The sequence below is a fragment of the Jaculus jaculus genome, chromosome 14 (genome assembly GCF_020740685.1).
Source record: "Jaculus jaculus isolate mJacJac1 chromosome 14, mJacJac1.mat.Y.cur, whole genome shotgun sequence".
Taxonomy (NCBI): Eukaryota; Metazoa; Chordata; class Mammalia; order Rodentia; family Dipodidae; genus Jaculus; species Jaculus jaculus.
The window spans coordinates 4,741,754-4,762,076 of NC_059115.1; the positions used below are offsets into that span (position 1 = coordinate 4,741,754).

At 49.7% G+C, this 20,323-nt stretch overlaps 1 protein-coding gene across 2 annotated transcripts in view; it reads right to left on the bottom strand.

The window, feature by feature from the left end:
- Positions 1 to 558: 558 nt before the first annotated feature.
- Positions 559 to 20,323, bottom strand: part of Eml2 (EMAP like 2) — a 39,169-nt gene continuing 19,404 nt past the window's right edge. For both annotated transcript variants that reach the window (XM_004672952.2, XM_045133570.1), the window contains 11 exons: positions 19,574 to 19,673; positions 13,800 to 13,954; positions 13,533 to 13,658; positions 11,690 to 11,821; positions 10,581 to 10,648; positions 9,003 to 9,091; positions 8,720 to 8,817; positions 8,112 to 8,199; positions 6,693 to 6,788; positions 3,807 to 3,937; positions 559 to 972 (listed from right to left, as the gene is read on the bottom strand). In XM_004672952.2, coding sequence (XP_004673009.2) covers positions 847 to 972; positions 3,807 to 3,937; positions 6,693 to 6,788; positions 8,112 to 8,199; positions 8,720 to 8,817; positions 9,003 to 9,091; positions 10,581 to 10,648; positions 11,690 to 11,821; positions 13,533 to 13,658; positions 13,800 to 13,954; positions 19,574 to 19,673 — 1,209 coding nt within the window. In that variant the 3' untranslated portion in view covers positions 559 to 846. The remainder of the gene's footprint in view (positions 973 to 3,806; positions 3,938 to 6,692; positions 6,789 to 8,111; positions 8,200 to 8,719; positions 8,818 to 9,002; positions 9,092 to 10,580; positions 10,649 to 11,689; positions 11,822 to 13,532; positions 13,659 to 13,799; positions 13,955 to 19,573; positions 19,674 to 20,323) is intronic.

Genomic DNA, 20,323 nt, shown 5'->3' on the forward strand with positions numbered 1-20,323 from the left:
AAACCGAAAGGGCTGGAGATAAGGCGTTTGACTTCGAAGGCAAAAGAGACAGATTTGATTCCCCAGGACCCACATAAGCCAGATGCACAAGGTACTGAATATATCTGGAGTCCTTTTGCAGTGGCTGGAAGTCCTGGCGGGCACGTTCTTTCTCTCTATCCGACTCTCTCTCTCAAAAAATAAAACTTTTTTTTTTTTTTTTAATTTAAAGAAAAACAGGGCTGGAGAGATGGCTCAGTGGTTAAGGCATTAGCCTGCAAAGCCCAAGGACCTTGGTTCAATTTCCCAGGACCCACGTAAGCCAGATAGATGCACAAGGTGGCGCACGCATCTGGAGTTCATTTGCAGTATCGGGAGGCCCTGATGTGCCCATTGTCTCTCAAATAAATAAATAAATAAATAAATAAATTTAAAAATTTTAAAAACAGAGAGGAGGGGGGACACAATTTGTTCACTTATGTCCAACACTGGCCGAAGCATTCAGTATTTATACTTTCTCATCACACACACACACACACACACACACACACACACATACACAGACCGTGACTCCATGGCTCAGTGCACAAAGTTTTTATTTCTGTATGATATAAAATAATAAACTTAAAAAAAAAGAAACACCCAAACCAAACACCAATGGCTGCCCAAGGTATGGTGACCTGTCTTCCCTCCCAGATAAACAGACACTTCTGTCTGTCTATCCACCCTCCCTCCCCATAGGCCCTGTGCTATAGACGTACTCTGGGTATATATTATTCTACTCTGCAATAATCATCTCCCGAAAATAGAGCTCCAGCCTTGCCACACTCCACGCCACCCCGGCCCCGGGGCCCCGGGACCCCGGCTTCACACCACCCGCCACTGCAGCACGCTGGTGTCCTTGCCTCCCGTGGTCACCGTCATGCTGTCATCCCACAGGAAGGCCACGTTCGTCACGTGGCTGCTGTGTCCGCCGTATTTGTGGCTGAGGGCCTGATAAAAGGGAAGAATTAAGTGGGGAGGGGGAAAAAGGATTAGAAGGGTTATGTCACCCTGAGGGCTATCATTATTTTCATTTACTTCCTCCGGGACGGTTTTTGTTGTAGTTGTTGTTGGTGGTGGTGTTTTTGTTGTTCTTGTTGTTTGTTTTTTTGGGGGAGGGGCCTATTCAAGGTAGGGTCTCACTCTAGCCCAGGCTGACCTGGAATTCACTCTGTAGTCTCAGGGTGGCCTCGAACTCATGGCGATCCTCCTACCTCTGCCTCCCGAGTGCTGGGATTAAAGGCGTGTGCCACCATGCCTGGCTCTTTGTCTTTTCCTTTCTTTTTTTTTTTTGGTTTTTCAAGATAGGGTTTTGCTCTAGCCCAGGCTGACCTGAGATTCACTATGGAGTCTCAGGGCAGCCTCGAACTCATGGCTACCTCTACCACCCAAGTGCTGGGATTAAAGGTGTATGCCACCACACCTGGATTAGATGAGTTTCTTCGCCAAATTAATGATAGAAATAAACTAAAAAAAACAACTAGGGACTGGGCCTGGTGGTACTGGTAATCCTGATATTTGGGAGTTGGAGGCAAAAGAATTAGAAGCTCAAGGTCATGCTTGGCTACATAGCAAGTTTAAAGCGAGCATGAGATATATGAGACCTTGTTTCAAAAGACAAAGATACTGCTGGAGAGATGGCTCAGGGGCTAAAGACACTTGCTTCCAAAGCCTGACAGCTGGGGTTACATTTCCCAGTACCCAGGTAAAGAAAACAAAACAGCCGGGCGTGGTGGCACACGCCTTTAATCCCAGCACTCGGGAGGCAGAGGTAGGAGGATCGCCATGAGTTCAAGGCCACCCTGAGACTACAGAGTTAATTCCAGGTCAGCCTGGACCAGAGTGAGACCCTACCTCGAAAAACCAAAAAAAGAAAAAGAAAACAAAACAAAACAACAACAACCAAAAAAAGGGCGTGGGTTGGAGATACGGCTTAGCAGTTTAAGACATTTGTCTGCTAAGCCTAGTCTAAGGACCCAGGTTTGATTCCCCAGGAACCTGTAAGCCAGATGCATAAGGTGGCGCATGTGTCTGGCGTGTGTTTGCAATGGCTGGAGGCCCTGGAATACTCATTCTCATTCTCATTCTCATTCTCTGTCTCTGTCTTTCTGCTTCTCTCTTGTGCTCAGATAGATAAATAAATAAATAAATAAATAAATAAATAAATAAATAAATGAATATTTAAGGAACAGCTGCACAGTGTGGCTCAAGCGCATGCATCTGGATTTGGAGTGGAAGGAAGCATGAGTATACCCATACTCTCTCTCTCTCTTTTTCTCTCTCTCTCTCTCTCTCTGCTTCTTTCTCCCTGTTTCTCAAATAATTAAGTCAATATATTTGCTGGGCATAGTGGCACATACTTTTAATTCCAGCACTCAGGAGGCAGAAGTAGGAGTATCGCCTTGAGTTTGAGGCCACCTTGAGACTCCATAGTGAATTCCAGGTCAGCCTGAGCTACAGCAAGACCCTACCTTGGAAAATAAAAAGTAAAAAAACAAACTATAATTAAGTAAATATATTTAAAAAACAAAGAGGGGTCAGGCTTGGTGGCGCACGCCTTTAATCCCAGCATCTGGGAGGCAGAGGTAGGAGGATCACCATGAATTCAAGGCCACCCTGACACTACATAGTGAATTCCAGGTCAGCCTGAGCTAGAGTGAGACCCTACCTCAAAGTCAAACAAACAAACAAAAAGCCCCCTAACAAACAAATACAACCTAAAAACTAGGTGTTAGGGGTGTGGCTGAACAGTACCCCTTAAAACCTATGCTTGAGGCTCTGGGTTCTAACCCCAGCACTGAGGGAAAAAACAACAAATAAAACTTATGAGGCCTGGGTACTCAGAACCACTTCTATTAAAAGTGGTTGGGGTTACAAGGCTGGATGTGTTGGTGCACATCTTTAATCCCAGCACTTGGGAGGCAGAGGTAGGAGGATCGCCGTGAGTTCAAGGCCAGCCTGAGACTACATAGTGAATTCCAGGTCAGCCTGGGCCTGAGTCAGACCCTACCTTGAAAAACCAATAAATGAAGAAAAAAGAAAGAGAGAGAGAGAGAGGGAGAGCAAGTATTTGGCCCTATGGAGCTGAAATTTAGTCCTTGCAGGGGAATCATAGCTCCTGATAATTCAAAATCTTAGCCTTGGCCTTTAATCCCAGCACTCAGGAGGCACAGGTAAGAGGATCACCATGAGTTTGAGGCCACCCTGAGACTATGGAGTAAATTCCAGGTCAGCCTGGACTAGAGTGAGACCTTACCTTGAAAAAACATATACATATATATATATATATATATCTTAGCCTTGTAGCATCTTGGATCTAGATTGGAACGTGACTTTGGTAAAGGCGCTGTTTGGGCTTGCTGATATATTTCCTTGCCCAGACATGCATTAGGTTGATCAATTTAATATTTGTTGAGTCAACGAGAAAAGACAAAAGGTGCTTCAGAACTGCAGAGGCTCAGAATATTAAAAGAGCCACACCTTGCTGGGCATGATGGCACATGCCTCTAATTCCAGCGCTCGGGAGGCAGAGGTAGGAGGATCACCGGGAGTTTGAGGCCATCCTGAGACTAGAGTGAATCCCAGGTCAGCCTGGGCTAGAGTGAGACCCTACCCCTCCCCCCAAAAAAGGTCACACCTTCAAACACTAAAGATCATTGAGCTTCTGGCTTTCGGATTTCTTCACTGCACAGATGGGGAAACTGAGCCTGGACTAGAGCAGGTTGACCCCTGCCCTCACTCTTGTTGGCTCCCCCAGTCCCAGCAGCCCTGAAGCAGGAACTCACTCGAGGCTGACAGCAGGGATAGCTAAACAGGTGGACTTTGCCAAAGTCATCAGCTGAAGCCAGCAACTTCCGGTCGTGGGAGCGGGCCACGGCATTGATGTCAGTGCCATCTGCTCCCTCGGACCAGATCCCTGTGGACAAGATGGGGAGGAGGCTTGGTTAAGGTGTAACTGGACGGGCTGGAAAGATGGCTTAGTGGTTAAGGCACTTGCCTGCGAAGCCAAAGGACCCAGGCTCGATTCCCCAGGACCCATGTAAGCCAGATGCACAAGGTGGTACATGAATCTGGAGTTCATCTGCAGTGGCTGGAGATCATGGAGCACCCATTCTCTCTCTCTTTCTCTCTCAAGTAAATCAAAAAAAATTTTTTAAGGGCTTGATGTGGGGGAGCACACCTTTAATCTCAGGAGGCAGGGGTAGGAGGATCACCATGAGTTGCTGGCCACCCTGAGACTACATAGGGAGTTCCAGGTCAGCCTGGGCTAGAGTAAGACCCTACCTCGAAAACAACAACAATAACAACAACAAAACAGTGAGGTAGGGTGAGACCCTACCTCAAAAAAACAAAAAAGAAAAATTAGGGCTGGAGAGATGGCTTAGCGGTTAAGCTCTTGCCTGTGAAGCCTAAGGACCCCGGTTCGAGGCTCGGTTCCCCAGGTCCCACATTAGCCAGATGCACAAGGGGGCGCACGCGTCTGGAGTTTGTTTGCAGAGGCTGGAAGCCCTGGTGCGCCCATTCTCTCTCTGTCTTTCTCTCTGTGTCTGTCACTCTCAAATAAATAAATAAATAAATAATTTTAAAAAAAGACATGTGCCTGCCTTATTTATAAAAAAAAAAGAAAAATTAAAATAAAATTAAAAAAGGGCCGAGCGTGGTGGTGCATGACTTTAATCCCAGCACTTGTGAGGCAGAGGTAGGAGGATTGCTATGAGTTCGAGGCCACCCTGAGACTACAGAGTCAATTCCAGGTCAGCCTGAGCTAGAGTGAGACCCTACCTGGAAAAACCAAACCAAACGAAAACAAAACAAAAAAATTGTCCCCTGTGACTTAGGACTCCCAGGAAGGACAGGTGAACCCCAAACTTCTTGCCCCCCTTCTTCAAACTTTCCATATCATAGCTGGGAAACAGAATAAACTTTATTTTAGTTTTTGTTTTTTAAGGTAGGGTTTCAATGTAGTCCAGGCTGACCTGGAATTCACTATGTAATCTCAGGGTGGCCTCGAACTCATAGCGATCTTCCCACCTCAGTGTCCTGAGTGCTGGGATTAAAGGTGTGCGCCACCACGCCAGGCTTTAGAATGAACTTTAAAAATATATATATTTATTTATTTGAGAAAGAGGGAGAGAAGGAGAGAGAGAATGAGCACACCAGGGCATCCAGCCACTGCAAACAAAACGCAGATGCATGTGCCCCCTTGTGCATCTGGCTTACGTGGGTCCTGGAGAAACGAACAGGAATCCTTTGGCTTTGCAGGCAAACGCTTTAACTGCTAAACCATCTCTCCAGTGATTCCTCTTAGGTGGGTCTCTAAGGTTGCTTCCAGGAAGGACTGACTGAAGGAGGAAGTCCTTCCCCCAGAGCGGGCTGCCCTCCCAGAGGGGGGCTTTATATAAGGAAGCTCGGGGAGGAAAGAGCCCCCTTCTTCCTGCCTGGCTATTGGCACCGCTTGCTGGTGATGCCCTTCCCTTGCTCCTGCATCTCTCCCGTTCAGCTGTCACTGTCAGCATTGGAACTAAGTTTCCTCAGCCTTCCAGAGTGGACTGGAGACCAGCGGCTCGCCAAGAAGCCTGTGAGGCCTTCATTGCTGGATGGGGACTGCTGAGGACTACTGGGTTCCTTGACTCTCGGGTCTGCAGACTGCTACTGTTAGACCACCCTAAGCTAGGCCAGTAAATTCCCTATTTTTAAAAATACATCTCACTTATTTATTTATTTATTTGAGAGAGTCGGGGGGGGGGGAGTTAGTGAGTGCTCCAGGGCTTCCAGCCATTGCAAACGAACTCCATACGCATGCGCCCCGTTGTGCATCTGGCTTAAGTGGGTCCTGGAGAATCGAACCGGGATCCTTTGGCTTTGCAGTCAAATGCCTTAACTGCTAAGCCATCTCTCCAGCCCGTAAATTCCCTATTTAATTCACTCTATCAGTTCTGTTTCTCTAGCGTCCCCTGATCAATAAAACCCTGGTGCCCCCAAGTCATTTCTCTGTCCCAGGCTTACCCGCTGGGGGTCATCACTGTCTGATCATGCGTCCATCTCCCTCTCCTTGGACTGTCACAGCCCCAGGTCCACCAACTGGGGGCTGCTGGGTCCCAGTTGGCCTGGTTGTGTTGAGCCTGGTCAGAAGTCACCATCCATTTGGCCATTTGGTCTCAGTTTATTACAGCTTTTTTTTTCCCGACGTAGGGTCTCACTCTAGCTCAGACTGACCTGGAATTCACTATGTAGTCTCAGAGTACCCTCAAACTCACAGTGATCCTCTCTCTGCCTCCCGAGTGCTGGGATTAAAGGCATGCACCACCACGCCCGGCAGCTTTTTAAAAATTATCATTTTTGGCTTTTCGAGGGAGGGTCCCACTCTGGCCCACGCTGATCTGGAATTCACTATGTAGTCTCAGGGTGGTCTGGAGCTCACGGCAATCTTCCCAAGAGCTGAGATTAAAATCGTGTGCCACCATGCCCAGCTTCATCACAGCTTTAAGGAATCTTACCAGGTATCTCATTCTGCCCTTTCTTCTCCCACAAATACTGTTTTCACATAGAAAAGGACTGCATTCCCTGTCTTGGACATAACCCTGTAGAGTCGTGAATCCATCAGTCAGGCCGGGACGTTTCTTGGAACCCCGAGTTCTCATGAGTGGGACCTCCTTCCTTCCTGAACTTACCGAACACCCCAAAGCCCAGCACACAAGTAGCAGTGGCCCACTCCACATTCCTCATGACATCCGCGTTGGTGATCTGTTTACAGGTGGCAGGTTCCCCTGGGGAGGATAATCCAGGGAGAAGTTCAAGACCTGAAGAACGCCCATTGAAACCCATCTAGGGGCCTGGAGAGACAGCTCGGCGGTGGTTAAAGGTGCTTGCTCGCAAAGCCTGATGGCCTGGGTTCGATTCCCTACTATCCACATAAAGCCAGATACACAATGTGTAGCATGCGTCTGGAATTTGCAGTGGCATGAAGCCTTGGCGTGACTGTACTCTCTACTCTCTCTATTTCTGATTCTTTCTTTCTGTACCCCCCAAATAAACACATAAAAATATTAAATTTAAAAAAAAAACTGGGTGTAGGGATGGCTCAGAGTTTAAGGCGTTTGCCTGCAAAGCCAGAGGACCCAGGTTTGATTCTCCAGGACCCACATTAGCCAGATTCACAAGGGGCGCGTGTGTCTGGAGTTTGTTTGCAGTGGCTGGAGGCCTTGGCACGCCCATTCTCTCACTCTATCTCCCTCCTTTTCTGTCAAATAAATAAATAAATAAAAGTAAAATAATATATTTTAAAAAACCAGCTGGGTGTGGTGATACACACCTTTAATCCCAGCACTTGGGAGGCAGAAGTAGGAGAATCATGAGTTCGAGGCCAGCCTGGGACTACAGTGAGACTCTAAGTGGGGTGGGTGGGGGGAGGGCAAAGAAGGGGACTAAAGAGCTGGCTCAGTGGTTAAGTGCTTGCTTGCAAAGCCTGAAAGCCTGGGCTCAGTTCTCCAGTACCCATGTAAAGCTAGATGCACCAAGTGGTACACGTGCCTGGAGTTTGCAGCAAGAGACCCTGGTGCACCCATTCTGTCTCTCTTCTTGCAAATAAATAAAAATACAAAAATAGTAGTCTGGTGTGGTGGTCCACGCCTTTAATCCCAGCACTCGGGAGGCAAAGGTAGGAGAATCACCATGAGTTCAAGGCCACCCTGAGACCACACAGTGAATTCAAGGTCAGCCTGAGCTAGAGTGAGACCCTACCTCGAAAAACCAAAAACAAGTAAATAAAAATAAACCACCAACTAGGGCTGGGGAGATGACTCAGTAGATAAAGGCACTTGCTTGCAAAGCCTGACAACCTAGGCTCAATTCTCCAATACCCCCGTAAGCCAGATGCACAAGGTGGCGCACACGTCTGGAGTTCCTCGGTGGTGACAGGAGGCCCTGGTGTGCCCATTTTCACCCTCTTCCCCGCTTCCCTCGAGTAAGTCAATGAATTTAGCTGAAATCATAAGGGGGGAGGTCCTAAGCCAGCCCCTAGGGAAGCGTTATGTAAATCACATGCAAATGAGGCAGCCTCCGGCGCGCTCGGGTTGGGGTGGAGAACTCACAGTACAGGATCTCGTAGTCTCCCGAGTTGGTGACGAAGCAGCTGCTGTCCTGGGCCCAGTCCAGGTGGGTGATGAAGCTGGAATGGCCCTGCAGGGGACACGAGGGGCGGTTAGCACAGGAGAGCGCAGGACCAGAGGTGGGGGGGGGGCGGGGACGGACTGAATACAGAGGCGAGAACATAGGGGCCTTAGAGGGGAAGATACAAAGGCTTTGGGGGTGCAGGGGGCGTGGCCAGACTACCATGGGAGGGGCCAGACTGCGATGGGCGGGGCTGACAAAAAGCGCTTAAAAGACGACTGGAACTGCCATCTGGAACACGTGGGCAGAGGTGGGGGGATTTTGGATGCAAAGGGGGCGGGATCAGAACGTAAGGGGCGGGGCTACATGGGACGAGGGGGGGGGCTACACGTAAGGGGCAGCTGGGAACACAGGAGGGTGGCGGGGGGACCAAGGTGCCCTGACAGGGGTCAAGGGCAAAAACAAGAAAAAGAAAATCAGTTGAGCGCTGAAGCTGTGTGTAGCTGCCTTGAGGTAGAAGACTGGTTAATTCCTCACCCTCTGGGGTGGGGGTGGGCTGCACACGGGCTGGGGACCACTGCCCACTCACCGAGCACTTGCCCAGGCGGCTGACCTTGCGGCCACCCTGGTCCACCGTGTACACGTACACCAGGTTGTCGTGGGAGCCCACGGCCAGGTACGCCCCGTCTGGGGAGGGGGAGGGGCTATGAGGAGGCACCCAGGCCCCGCCCCCTCCTCGCCCGGACTCAGCTCGCCCCCCGCTTCTCCCCCATCCATGACAGCCCCTCCCCGTGCCTAGCCGCCCCGGGCTTCCGCTGCAGCTGTCCCCAGTCCACCCCCCTGGCCCTGGCTCTCCAAGCTCTCAGGCCTACCTGGAGAAAAACTGACCACCGAGATCTGTTCATTGCCATCCGTGTGGATGGCCACCAGGTCGTGGGTGTCTGTGTCCAGTAACAGCCACCTGGAGGGAAGGCACCGGTGCAGGGGGGGGTTGAGCTGAGGTGGGGCAGGAGCGATCTAAGCCCCCCTTCTCCCCACCTTATGTAGGGGTCTGGAGACGGTGGCCCTATGGAACGGGTGGGAAGAGCCAGGGTAGGGATGTGGGATGGAGGCGGGAGGGGCGGGTTTAGGAGGGATGGGTCTGGCCCGGCGTGGTGGCGCACACCTTTTATTTATTTTTATTTTTATTTTTTTAAATTATTTATTTATTTATTTATTTGAGAGCGACAGACACAGAGAGAAAGACAGATAGAGGAAGAGAGAGAATGGGCGCGCCAGGGCTTCCAGCCTCTGCAAATGAACTCCAGACACGTGCGCCCCCTTGTGCATCTGGCTAACGTGGGACCTGGAGAACCGAGCCTCGAACCGGGGTCCTTAGGCTTCACAGGCAAGCGCTTAACCGCTAAGCCATCTCTCCAGCCCGGCGCACACCTTTTAATCCCAGCACTGGGAGGCAGAGGTAGGAGGATCGCCGTGAGTTCGAGGCTACTCTGAGACTACATAGTGAGTTCCAGGTCAGCCTGGGCTAGAGTGAAACTCTACCTTGAAAAAAAACAAAACAAAACACAGAAGTGGCTAAGGCATTTGCCTACAAAGCCGAAGGATCCTAGTTCAATCCTCCAGGACCCACAAACGCCAGATGCACCAAGGGGGCACACACATTTGGGGTTCGTCTGCAGTGACGTGACTGGAGACCCTGGCACACCCATTCTCTCTCTCTCTCTCTCCCAAATAAATAAATAAGTAAATAAAGGGTCCTGGAGAATCGAACCGGGATCCTTTGGCTTTGCAGGTAAACACCTTAACTGCTAAGTCATCCCTCTAGCCCAGTAAAATGTATTTTTAGTTCTTGGTGTTTTGTGGTAGGGTTTCACTCTAGCTCAGGCTGACCTGAAAGTCACTATGTAGTCTCAGGGTGGCCTCAAACTCCCAGTGATCCTCCTACCTCTGCTTCCCCAGCGCTGGGATTAAAGGCGTGTCCCACCATGGCTAAAATACACTTTTTAAAAATGGCTTAAGCAGTTAAGCGCTTGCCTGTGGAGCCTAAGGACCCGGCTCAAGGCTCGGAACCCCAGGACCCACGTTAGCCAGATGCACAAGGGGGAGCACACATCTGGAGTTCGTTTGCAGTGGCTGGAGGCCCTGGCGCCCCCATTCTCTCTCTCTGCCTCTTTCTCTCTCTGTCACTCTCAAATAAATAAATAAAAATAAGCAAAACATTTTTAAAATGTATTAAAATTGAAAAAGGGCAGGTCTAGCTCGGAAAGTGATGGGCGTGTCTGCCATGGGGAGGGGATTGGACAGAAAGGGGCGTGGCTAAAATGGGGTGGGCTGGCAAAGTAGTAGTTCCTAGTTATCACCCCTATGTCCTTGGGGGCTGTGGGAAAGGGGATAAGGCCTTGTTCCCCCAAAGAAGCAGAGAAGCCCCGCCACCCACACCAGTACTTTACCTGCCAGTCACGGTCCCCACGGCCAGCACAGAGCCACTGGGGTGGAAGCCAGCCGAGCGGGCAGGGTCCTGGGAGGGGAGAAAGGTGGGGGGCTGAGAACTGGGGTCAATCTGGCCACTCCTGGGCCTCAGAAATAGCTCTCAATATCGCATGAGTGTCTCTGCCCTCGGCTGCATCCAGAGTCTCAATGCTGGGAGTTCTTGGTAATTTCCAACAAGCGGCAACATCACAGAAAAGATTATCTACACTCTTTGTCTCCCTCTCCTCTTCTCCCCTTCCCTGGTTCCCTTCCTTCAGTACTCGGGATTGAACCTGGAGCCCTACGCATGCTAGGAAAATGGGGAAACAGGATATTCCCCCACACAAATTTTTTGTTTTGTTTTTTTCGAGGTAGGGTCTCACACTAGTCCAGGCTGACCTGAAACTCGCTATGTAGTCTCAGGGTGGCTTCGAACTCATGGCGATCCACCTACCTCTGCCTCCCAAGTGCTGGGATTAAAGGCATGTGCCACCACGCCCAGAAAAGTTTTGGTTTTTGAGGTTGGGTCTTGCTCTAGCCCAAGCTGACCTGAAATTCACTCTGTATTCTCACGTTGGCCTCGAACTCACAGTGATCCTCCTACCTCTGCCTCCCAAATGCTGGGATTAAAGGTGTGCGCTACCATGTCTGACTCAAATATACATATAAAGCAAAGCCTAAGGCCCCAGGTTCAATTCCCCAGTACCCATGCAAGCCAGATAGATGTACTAGGTGGTGCATGTGTCTGAAGTTCGTCTGCAGTGTCTAGAGGCCTTAGCATTCCCATTGTCTCTTTCTCTCCCTCTCAATATTTATTTACTTATTTGATTTTTTATTTTCAAGGTAGGGTCTCACTCTAGCCCAGGCTGACCTAGAAGTCACTATGGAGTCTCAGGGTGGTCTTGAACTCACAATAATCCTCCTCCCTCTGCCTCCCAAGTACTGGGATTAAAGGCATGTACTACCATGCCTATCGTAATAAGATTTTTTTTTTAAAGATCTTGTACAGTCTCCATGTGATGTGCTGAACTCGGAGGCATGGTAAAAGGAATTCTGGGTGTGAGCATGTCCAAATCCCTGACCCCCTTACCTCGATGACCCTACTCCACAGGGGCTGATGGGTCTCAGAGCTCCACAAATGCACCAGCTTATCCTGCCCACAGGTCACAAACTGTGGCCGACTGGGGTGCGTGGCCAGGCCCCACAGCTCTTCCATGTGGCCCTGGTAGGAAGGGAGGATGACGGGATTGAGGCAGAGACACAGGCCCTTCCGTCTAGCCATCCCGTAAAATACGCTGGACCAGCTGCAGCAGCCCTCACCCTGCCCAGGGGGACCCAGGCAAAGCAAACTCTTCCCCAGGGTAGCCGTCTCTGGTGACCCACAGATGTTGGTCCCAGTGTGTGGCTTGAGGAAAATCCTGTCCATGCCCCTGCTTCCCACCCCCACCTCTGCTGTCCTTTTTGCAGCATAGGAGGCAAGAGAAGGTCAAGGGACCTCAGGAATCACACAGGTTCCATCCACCATGCCCTCCGAACACCTCCCAGGCTCCAGCTCCAAAGATACGGGAATGGCTTCTTGGGTTTTGCCTAGAGTCAGACAGAGACTAAAAGTCTAGAATTTCCATTCAGGGTGGACCTCAGCTCTCTTGAGGGTGGAAAGTTGGTCAAATGTGGCAGCTGGCTGCTTCTTTGAAGGTCATTTTGTTTGTTTGTTTTGGCTTTTCTCACTCTAGCCCTGGCTAACCTGGGATTTACTATGTAGTACCAGGGTGGCCTCAAACTCATGATGATCCAACTACCTCTGCCTCCCGAGTGCTGGGATTAAAGGCGTGCGCCACCATGCCCGGCTCGGGTAGGTTTTTTAATTGGGTGGGGCCAGCTGTGTGAGACACCAGGGAAAGGTGGGCATTTAAGTGGGAAGAAGAACCAGATGTGGTGCACATGCCGGTAATGCCATCACACAGAAGACCGAGGCTGGAGGATCAGGTGTTCAAAGCCAGCCTCAGCTACATAGTGAGTATGAGGCTACTTGAGACCTTGATTCGAACAAACAAAAAAATTAAAGAAGGGACTGGAGAGATGGCTTAGTGGTTAAGGCGCTTGCCTGCAAAGCCAAGGACCTTCGTTGTTTGATTCCCCAGGACCCACATAAGCCAGATGCACAAGGGGGCACATGTGTCTGGAGTTCATTTGCAGTGGTGGCTGAAAGCCCTGGAGTGCCCATTCTCTCTCTCTCTCTCTCTCTCCCGCACACACACTCTTTCTCTCTGCCTCTCTCACTCTCTCTCAAATAAATACATAAATAAAAATAAAACAGTTTTAAAAAATTAAAGAAGATATCAAGCCCCACCCCAAAGAGGGCCTTCCCAGATCCCTGAGAGGTATGGGGCCCATGTGCCAACCTGCAAGGGCACTTATCAGTCAGATAGTGGGATATTATCATCATGATGCAGCCCACCTGGGGAAGGGGCACTGAGGCCCCTTCAAAAGACAGATAGGTAATTCAACCAAAAAAAAAAAAAAAAAAAAAAATTCAGGAAAGGAAGCCAGGCGTGGTGGGGCACCCTTTAATCCCAGCACTCAGGAGGCAGAGGTAGGAGGATCACAGTGAGTTCGAGGCCACCCTGAGACTCCATAGTGACTTCCAGGTCAGCCTGGGCTAGAGTGAGACCCTACCTCAACATAGCAAAAAAAAAAAAAAGCAGGTAACTCACTTGCTCATAGACCATGGGGTGATTTAGGGGGTCCTGGGCAAGGGTGGGGTGAGGGTCTGAGGTGTCAGCAAGTGAAAGGAAGTGGGATTTCCAGAGAAGCAATGGGGCAGGGACAGTGAGGGGAGAGAGAAGTGAGAGGAGAGGGAGGACCCGGCGATGATGATGATGATGGTGGCGGAAGGTTTGCGGAGGGCCAGGGAGCCAAACGCAGCTGCTTACCTGGACCAGCATTGAGAAACCCGTGTTCACGGATCCCACCAGGATGGAGTTGCGTGTGGTGCCCACATACAGTGTGTCTCCCCGTCCCTCTGTCACGGTGCGCACGGGGCCAAAGTCCTCCGGGACCTGGGTGGACAGAGGTGCTGAGGACACACGGAAGGCGTGCGTACGGAGGGCATGCTGGGGCAGGGAACCTCTACAGAGGCACAGGAGCCCCCAGTGGGGGTGGGTCTCGCCACCTCCCGTGAACTCACCCCCTCTCCTCACCTCCACCTCCTGCAGCTTGCTGTAGTCAGAACCCCAGAGGACCACCCTCCGATCTCGGCCTCCTCCGGACACCAGCGTCCCGTCCCGCAGGGCGCAGAGCGCAAACACGCCACCATCATGGGCACCTAGCACGGCCTGGGTGATGCGGTTCCCGCCTGTGGGTGGCCAGGGGCGGAGGTGGGCACAGGGCGGTTGCCCCTGCACCGACCTCTGTAGGTACCTAATGCTTTCAGGCCTATAGCCATCTGTCCACTTATCTTTCCAGTTTTCTCTCCTTTCTTCCTTTCCTTGCTTCGTTTTTTTTTTTCTCTAGCTCAGGCTGACTTAGATCTCCGTCTGTTGATCCAGCAATTCATCGACACATCCATACATGCAACCAGCCCTCATGCAGTTCCCCAACTCCTTCTTTCATCCAACCACCCATGTATCAGTCTTCGAGTATCCATTCATTTTCATTTTCCATCTGGTTTCCCATCCATCTCCCCATTCACTCATCTACCACTCCACTGACCCCTTCACCCATCCAGTGACAAATTCAATCAGCAACTGTTTAGCTAGCTGCTCTGACACAGTCTCACATTGGGAACATGGTGGTGAGCAAGGCAATCTCACATTACACGTTTTTTTTTTTTTGGTTTTTCGAGGTAGGGTCTCACTCTAGCCCAGGCTGACCTGGAATGCACTATAGAGTCTCAGGGTGGCCTTGAACTCATGGCAATCCTCCTACCTCTGCCTCCCTAGTGCTGGATTAAAGGTGTGCACCACCACGCCCGGCTCACATTACAAGTTTTTAAAAAATTATTTTATTTTGTTTTTTTGAGGTAGGGTCTCACTCTAGCCCAGGCTGACCTGGAATTCACTATCAAGTCTCAGGGTGGCCTTGAACTCATGGCAATCCTCCAATGTCTGCCTCCCGAGTGCTGGGATTAAAGGTGTGCGCCACCACACCTGGCCCTTAAAAATTATTTATTAGACAGAGGAAGAGAGAAGGGGAGAGATAGAAAAAATGGGCGACCAGAGCCGCTAGCAAATGAACTCCAGACACATGCGCCACCTTGTGCATCTGGCTTATGTGGGATCTGGAGTATTGAGCCTGGGTCCTTGGGCTTCATAGGTAAGCACCTAACTGCTAAACCATCACTCCAATCCCTCATACTATGCTTGTTTGTTGTTGTTGTTTTGTTTTTTTGAGGTAGGGTCTCACTCTAGCTCAGGCTGACCTGGAATTAACTCAAGTTGGCCTCAAACTCACAGAGATCCTCCTACCTCTACTTTCCCCCCAGTGCAGGGATTAAAGGTGTGCGCCACCACACCCGGCTCATATTACATTTTTACAGGAGCCACACACTTCAATAGCGAGAGAGAGAAAGAAAGAGAGAGAGAGAGGGAGGGAGGGGGGGAGAAAGAGAGGGAGAGGGAGAGAGTGGGTGGGGGAGACACAAGATTGCTGAAGCGGATCTGTGACATGGACACAGAGGAGACGAAAATGGCACTGCGTGGGAGGGGGGTGGCCCCAGGCTGCTGGGTCAGCACTTGCCTGTGAGGCCTAAGGACCCTGGTTCAATTCCCCAGGACCCACATTAGCCACATGCACACGGGGGGGGGGGGGGCGCATGCATCTGGAGTTCCTTTGCAATGACTGGAGGCCCTGGCGTGCCCATTCTCTCTCTCTTTCTCTCTCTCCTTCTCAAATAAACAAAAAAGATAAATAAATAAAACCCATTCCTTTTAAGCAGAAGGAACAACTTGATCTTGCAAAGGGAGAAGCACAGGACAGGACTGAAACTGCTAGGGGGCTGGAGAGATGGCTTAGCAGTTAAGGCACTTGCCTGTGAAACCAAAAAGGACCTCGGTTCGATTCCCCAGGACCTACATAAGCCAGATGCACAAGATGGCACATGCAGCTGGAATTCATTTGCAGTGGCTGGGAGTCCTGGCGCGCCCATTCTCTCTCTCTCTCTCTCTCTCTCTCTCTCTGCCTCTTTCCCTCTCTCAAATAAATAAAAATAAAACATTAATAATAATAATAATAATAGAAGAAACTGCTAGGGGACTAAAAACTGGCTGGTGAGGGCTGGAGAGATAGCCCAGTGGTTCAGGCACTTAACTGCAAAGCCTAACAACCTGGGTTCAATTCCCCAGGACCCACATAAAGCCAGCTGCACAAAGTGGCACATGCGTCTAGAATTCATTTGCAATGGCCAGAGGCTTGGTGTGCCCATTCTCTCCCTCCTCCCTCTCTCTCTCTCTTTCTCTGCCTGGCATGGTGGTAAACACCTTCAATCCCAGCACTTGGGAGGCAAAGGTAGGAGGATCACACAGAGCTTGAGTCCAGCCTAGGAGTACATAGTGAATTCCAGGTCAGCCTGAAAAAAACCGAAAATAAAAATAATAATATTTATTAATAAATAAATAAGAGAGAAAGAATGGGTGTGCCAGGGCCCCTATTCACTGCAAACAAACTTCAGATGCAATGCACCACCTTGTGCATATTACCTTACGTGGGTAATGAGGAATCGAACCTGTATCCTTAGGCTTTGCAGGCAAGGGCCTTAACTGCTAAGCCATCTCTCCAGCCCTGGTAACTAAATTTTTGTTTGTTTGTTTTTCGAGATAGGGTCTCACTCAAGCCCAGGCTGACCTGGAATTAACTATGTAATTTCAGGGTGGCCTTGAACTCATAGCGATCCTCCTACCTCTGCCTCCCGAGTGCTGGGTTTAAAGGCATGCACCACCACACCCAGCTCTGGTAACTAATTTTTCTGTGTGCTGAGGGTGGAACCCTGGACTTTGTATATGCTAGGCACATATTTGAACACTGAGCTAGATTCCCAACCTCCTTATTTATTTATTTAGATTATTTGTTATTACTTTTCTTTCTTTCTTTTTTTTTTTTGTAAACAGATATATTTATTTCCCAGAGTTTTGTGAAGTCTAAGATTGAATTTCTGGGAGATTTTTAAAAAAGATTTATTTTTATTTCATTTTATTGGCTTTTCAACGTAGGGTCTTACTCTGATCTGGAATTCACTATGGAGTCTCAGGGTGGCCTCAAACTCACGGCAATTCTCCTACCTCTGCCTCCTGAGTGCTGGGATTAAAGGTGTGCGTCACCACGTCCAGCTAAGAGATTTTATTTTATTTTATTTTTTATTTTTTAAATTTATTTATTTATTTATTTGAGAGCGACAGACACAGAGAGAAAGACAGATAGAGGGAGAGAGAGAGAATGGGCGCGCCAGGGCTTCCAGCCTCTGCAAACGAACTCCAGACGCGTGCGCCCCCTTGTGCATCTGGCTAACGTGGGACCTGAGGAACTGAGCCTCGAACCGGGGTCCTTAGGCTTCACAGGCAAGCGCTTAACTGCTAAGCCATCTCTCCAGCCCTAAGAGATTTTATTTTTATTTATTAGAGACAGAGAGAGGGAGCGATTGACACAGAGAGAGACTGGGCACACCAGGGCCTCTAGCCACTGCAGACGAACTCCAGATACATGTGCAACCACGTGCATCTGGCTTACATGGGACCTGGAGAATCAAACCTTGGTCCTTAGGTTTCACAGGAACGCACCTTAACCGCTAAGCCATCTCTCCAGCCCTTACCATTCTTTTTTTTTTTTTTTTAAGGTAGGTTCTCACTCTAGCCCAGGCTGACCTGGAATTCACTATGAAGTTTCAGGGTGGCCTCAAATTCACAGCGATCTTCCTACCTCTGCCTCCAGAGTGATGGGATTAAAGGCGTGCGCCAGCACGCCTGCCTCTCATTCACTCTATTATTCACTCATTCATTCATTGATTCACAGGCTGGAACAAACTATCCGTTCATCCATAAATGCACTTGTCTATCCACCGACCTTTCGTGCATCCATTTACCTACCCACTCATCCATCTATTCACCCGTTTATTCATTCACCCACTTATCCACCCATTCATGTGTCCATCCACTATTTATTCATGCATTCATTCACTCCTTCCATTATTTCATGCACCTGAAGCCATCCATTCATGCCACGACCCATCCATTCAACAATCTCTCCACCTAGCTTTTTAAAATTTTTTAAATTTTTTGGTTTTTCAAGGTAGGTAGGGTCTTGCTCTAGCCCAAACTGACCTGGAATTCACTATATAGTCTCAGGGTGGCCTTGAACTCACAGTGATCCTTCTACCTCTGCCTCCCAAGTGCTGGGATTGAAGGCATGTGCCACCACGCCCAGCCCATAAATATTTTATTTATTTATTTTTTTTTTTTTTTTGAGAGAGAGAGAGAGACAGGAAGGAAGGGAGGGAGGGAGGGAGGGAGGGAGGGAGGGAGGGAGGGAGGGAGAAAGAGGCAGATATATTAACAGAGAGAATGGGCACGCCAGGGGTTCTAGCCACTGCAAACGAATTCCCAGACACATGCACCACCTTGTGCATCTGGATTATATGAGTCCTGGGGAATTGAACCTGGTCCTTTGGCTTTGCAGGCAAGTGCCTTAACCACTAAGCCATCTCTCCAGCTCTTGTTTTCCTGTCATTCTACCATTCACCCACCCTCTACGAGCACTCATGTACTCCACAGGTGACAGCTGAGTTATTTTGCTTGTGTATACTTCAAACCTGCCTCCTAACATGGGAATCAGAGGGGACAAGCCTGCCAGCATCAACCAAGACTTCATGTAGGTGGGGCTATCTGAGTTGAGCCTTGGTGAGGGTATTAGAATCGGACAGTTAAGAGCCGGGCATGGTGGCGCACGCCTTTAATCCCAGTACTTGGGAGGCAGAGGTAGGAGGACCACCATGAGTTCGAAGCCACCCTAAGACTACATAGTTAATTCTAGGTCAGCCTGAGCTAGAGTGAGACCCTACCCCGAAAAACAAAACAAAAACAACAACAAAAGAATTGGACATGTAAGATTTATCCTACCGTGTCATTCATTCCAAGGTAAAGAAAAGTAGGGGAGCCGGGCGTGTTGGCGCACGCCTTTAATCCCAGCACTCGGGAGGCAGAGGTAGGAGGATCGTTGTGAGTTTGAGGCTACCCTGAGACTACATAGTGAATTCCAGGTCAGCCTGGGCTAGAGTGAGACTCTACCTTGAAAAACCAAAACCAAAATCAAAACAAAAGAAAAAAAGAAAAGAAAAGAAAAGGAGCTGGAGAAATGGACCCACATAAAGCCAGATGCACAAAGTGGTACACACATCTGGAGTTCGTTTGCAGTGCCTAGAAGCCCTGGTGTGCCCATATTAATATTTTCTCTCTCTCTCTCTCTTTAGAATTAAATAAATAAATAAAAAATAAAAAAAATCTAGCTGGTCATGGTGGTGCACGCCTTTAATCCCAGCACTCAGGAGGCAGAGATAGGAGGACCGCCATAGTTCAAGGCCACCCTGAGAATACAGAGTGAATTCCAGGTCAGCCTGGGCTAGAGTGAGATCCTACCTCAATACTCCCCCCACCAAAAAAATTTTTTTATAAGAGAAAGAGAAAGGTTCGAGGGATGGCTTAGCAGTTAAGGCGTTTGCCTGCAAAGCCAAAGGACCCAGGTTTGATTCCCCAGGACCCACGTTAGCCAGGTGCACAAGGGAGCCCACGTGTCTGGAGTCCCTTTGCAGTGGCTGGAGGCCCAGGCGCACCCATTGTCTCTCCCTCCCTCCCTCTTTCTCTGTCAAATAAATAAATTTTTAAAAGAGAGAGAGTGAGAGAGAGAGAGAGAGAGAGAGAGAGAGAAAGGAACAGCCAAGGGTTTCAAAAAGATGGGGAGTTGGAGTCGAGGCCGATAGGGTGACACTGACCTTTGCCCCAGACACAGAGGTTCCCCCCAGAGTCTCCAGTGACCACGTCTCCGTCCTCCAAGAAGGTCACACACAGCACATATTTTGGTTTCTCATGTTTCTAAATCGGAGGAGGAGGGGATGGTGTCAGAGGGTCAACGAAGCACAGGTGGCCTTGCCTCGGTCACCTGCATCCAAGGCCTTGGTCTGGAGAGACCCTGTGTGCCTGGGTAGGAGGCCCTGTTCAAAAATACCTCCCTCTCCCATGGCCTTCGCCCCTCTGGAATTCTCAGGTTCACTGGGAGGTTCTGACCACATGGTCTTCCTTCCCCACCCAGGGCCCAACTTCTGGCTCTTCACTCTCTCTGCAGACTTCTCCCCTCTTCCTCTTCCGTATCATGAATCCATCTCTCCCTGCCTCCCACGCTGCCTTCCTAGTTTCTGCGGGTCTGTACCTCAGTTCCATGCCCCGCGTGCCACCTTTCCCAGCAGAGAGCCCTTTCCAAGGTGCCAGCACATGGGCGTCCCTTCCCAGGTCCTCTGCCCCTGCTCAGATTTTTTTTTTTTAAACAGGGTCTCACTCTAGTCCAGGGATTAAAGGCATGCGCCACCACGCCTGGCTTCTCCTTTTATTTTGACTTTTTGTTGTTTTTTGTTTGTCGAGGTAGGGTTTCAGTCTAGTCTAGGCTGACCTATGTAGTCTCAGGGTGGCCTCGAACTCACAGCGATCCTCCTACCTCTGCCTCCCGAGTGCTGGGATCAAAGGCGTGC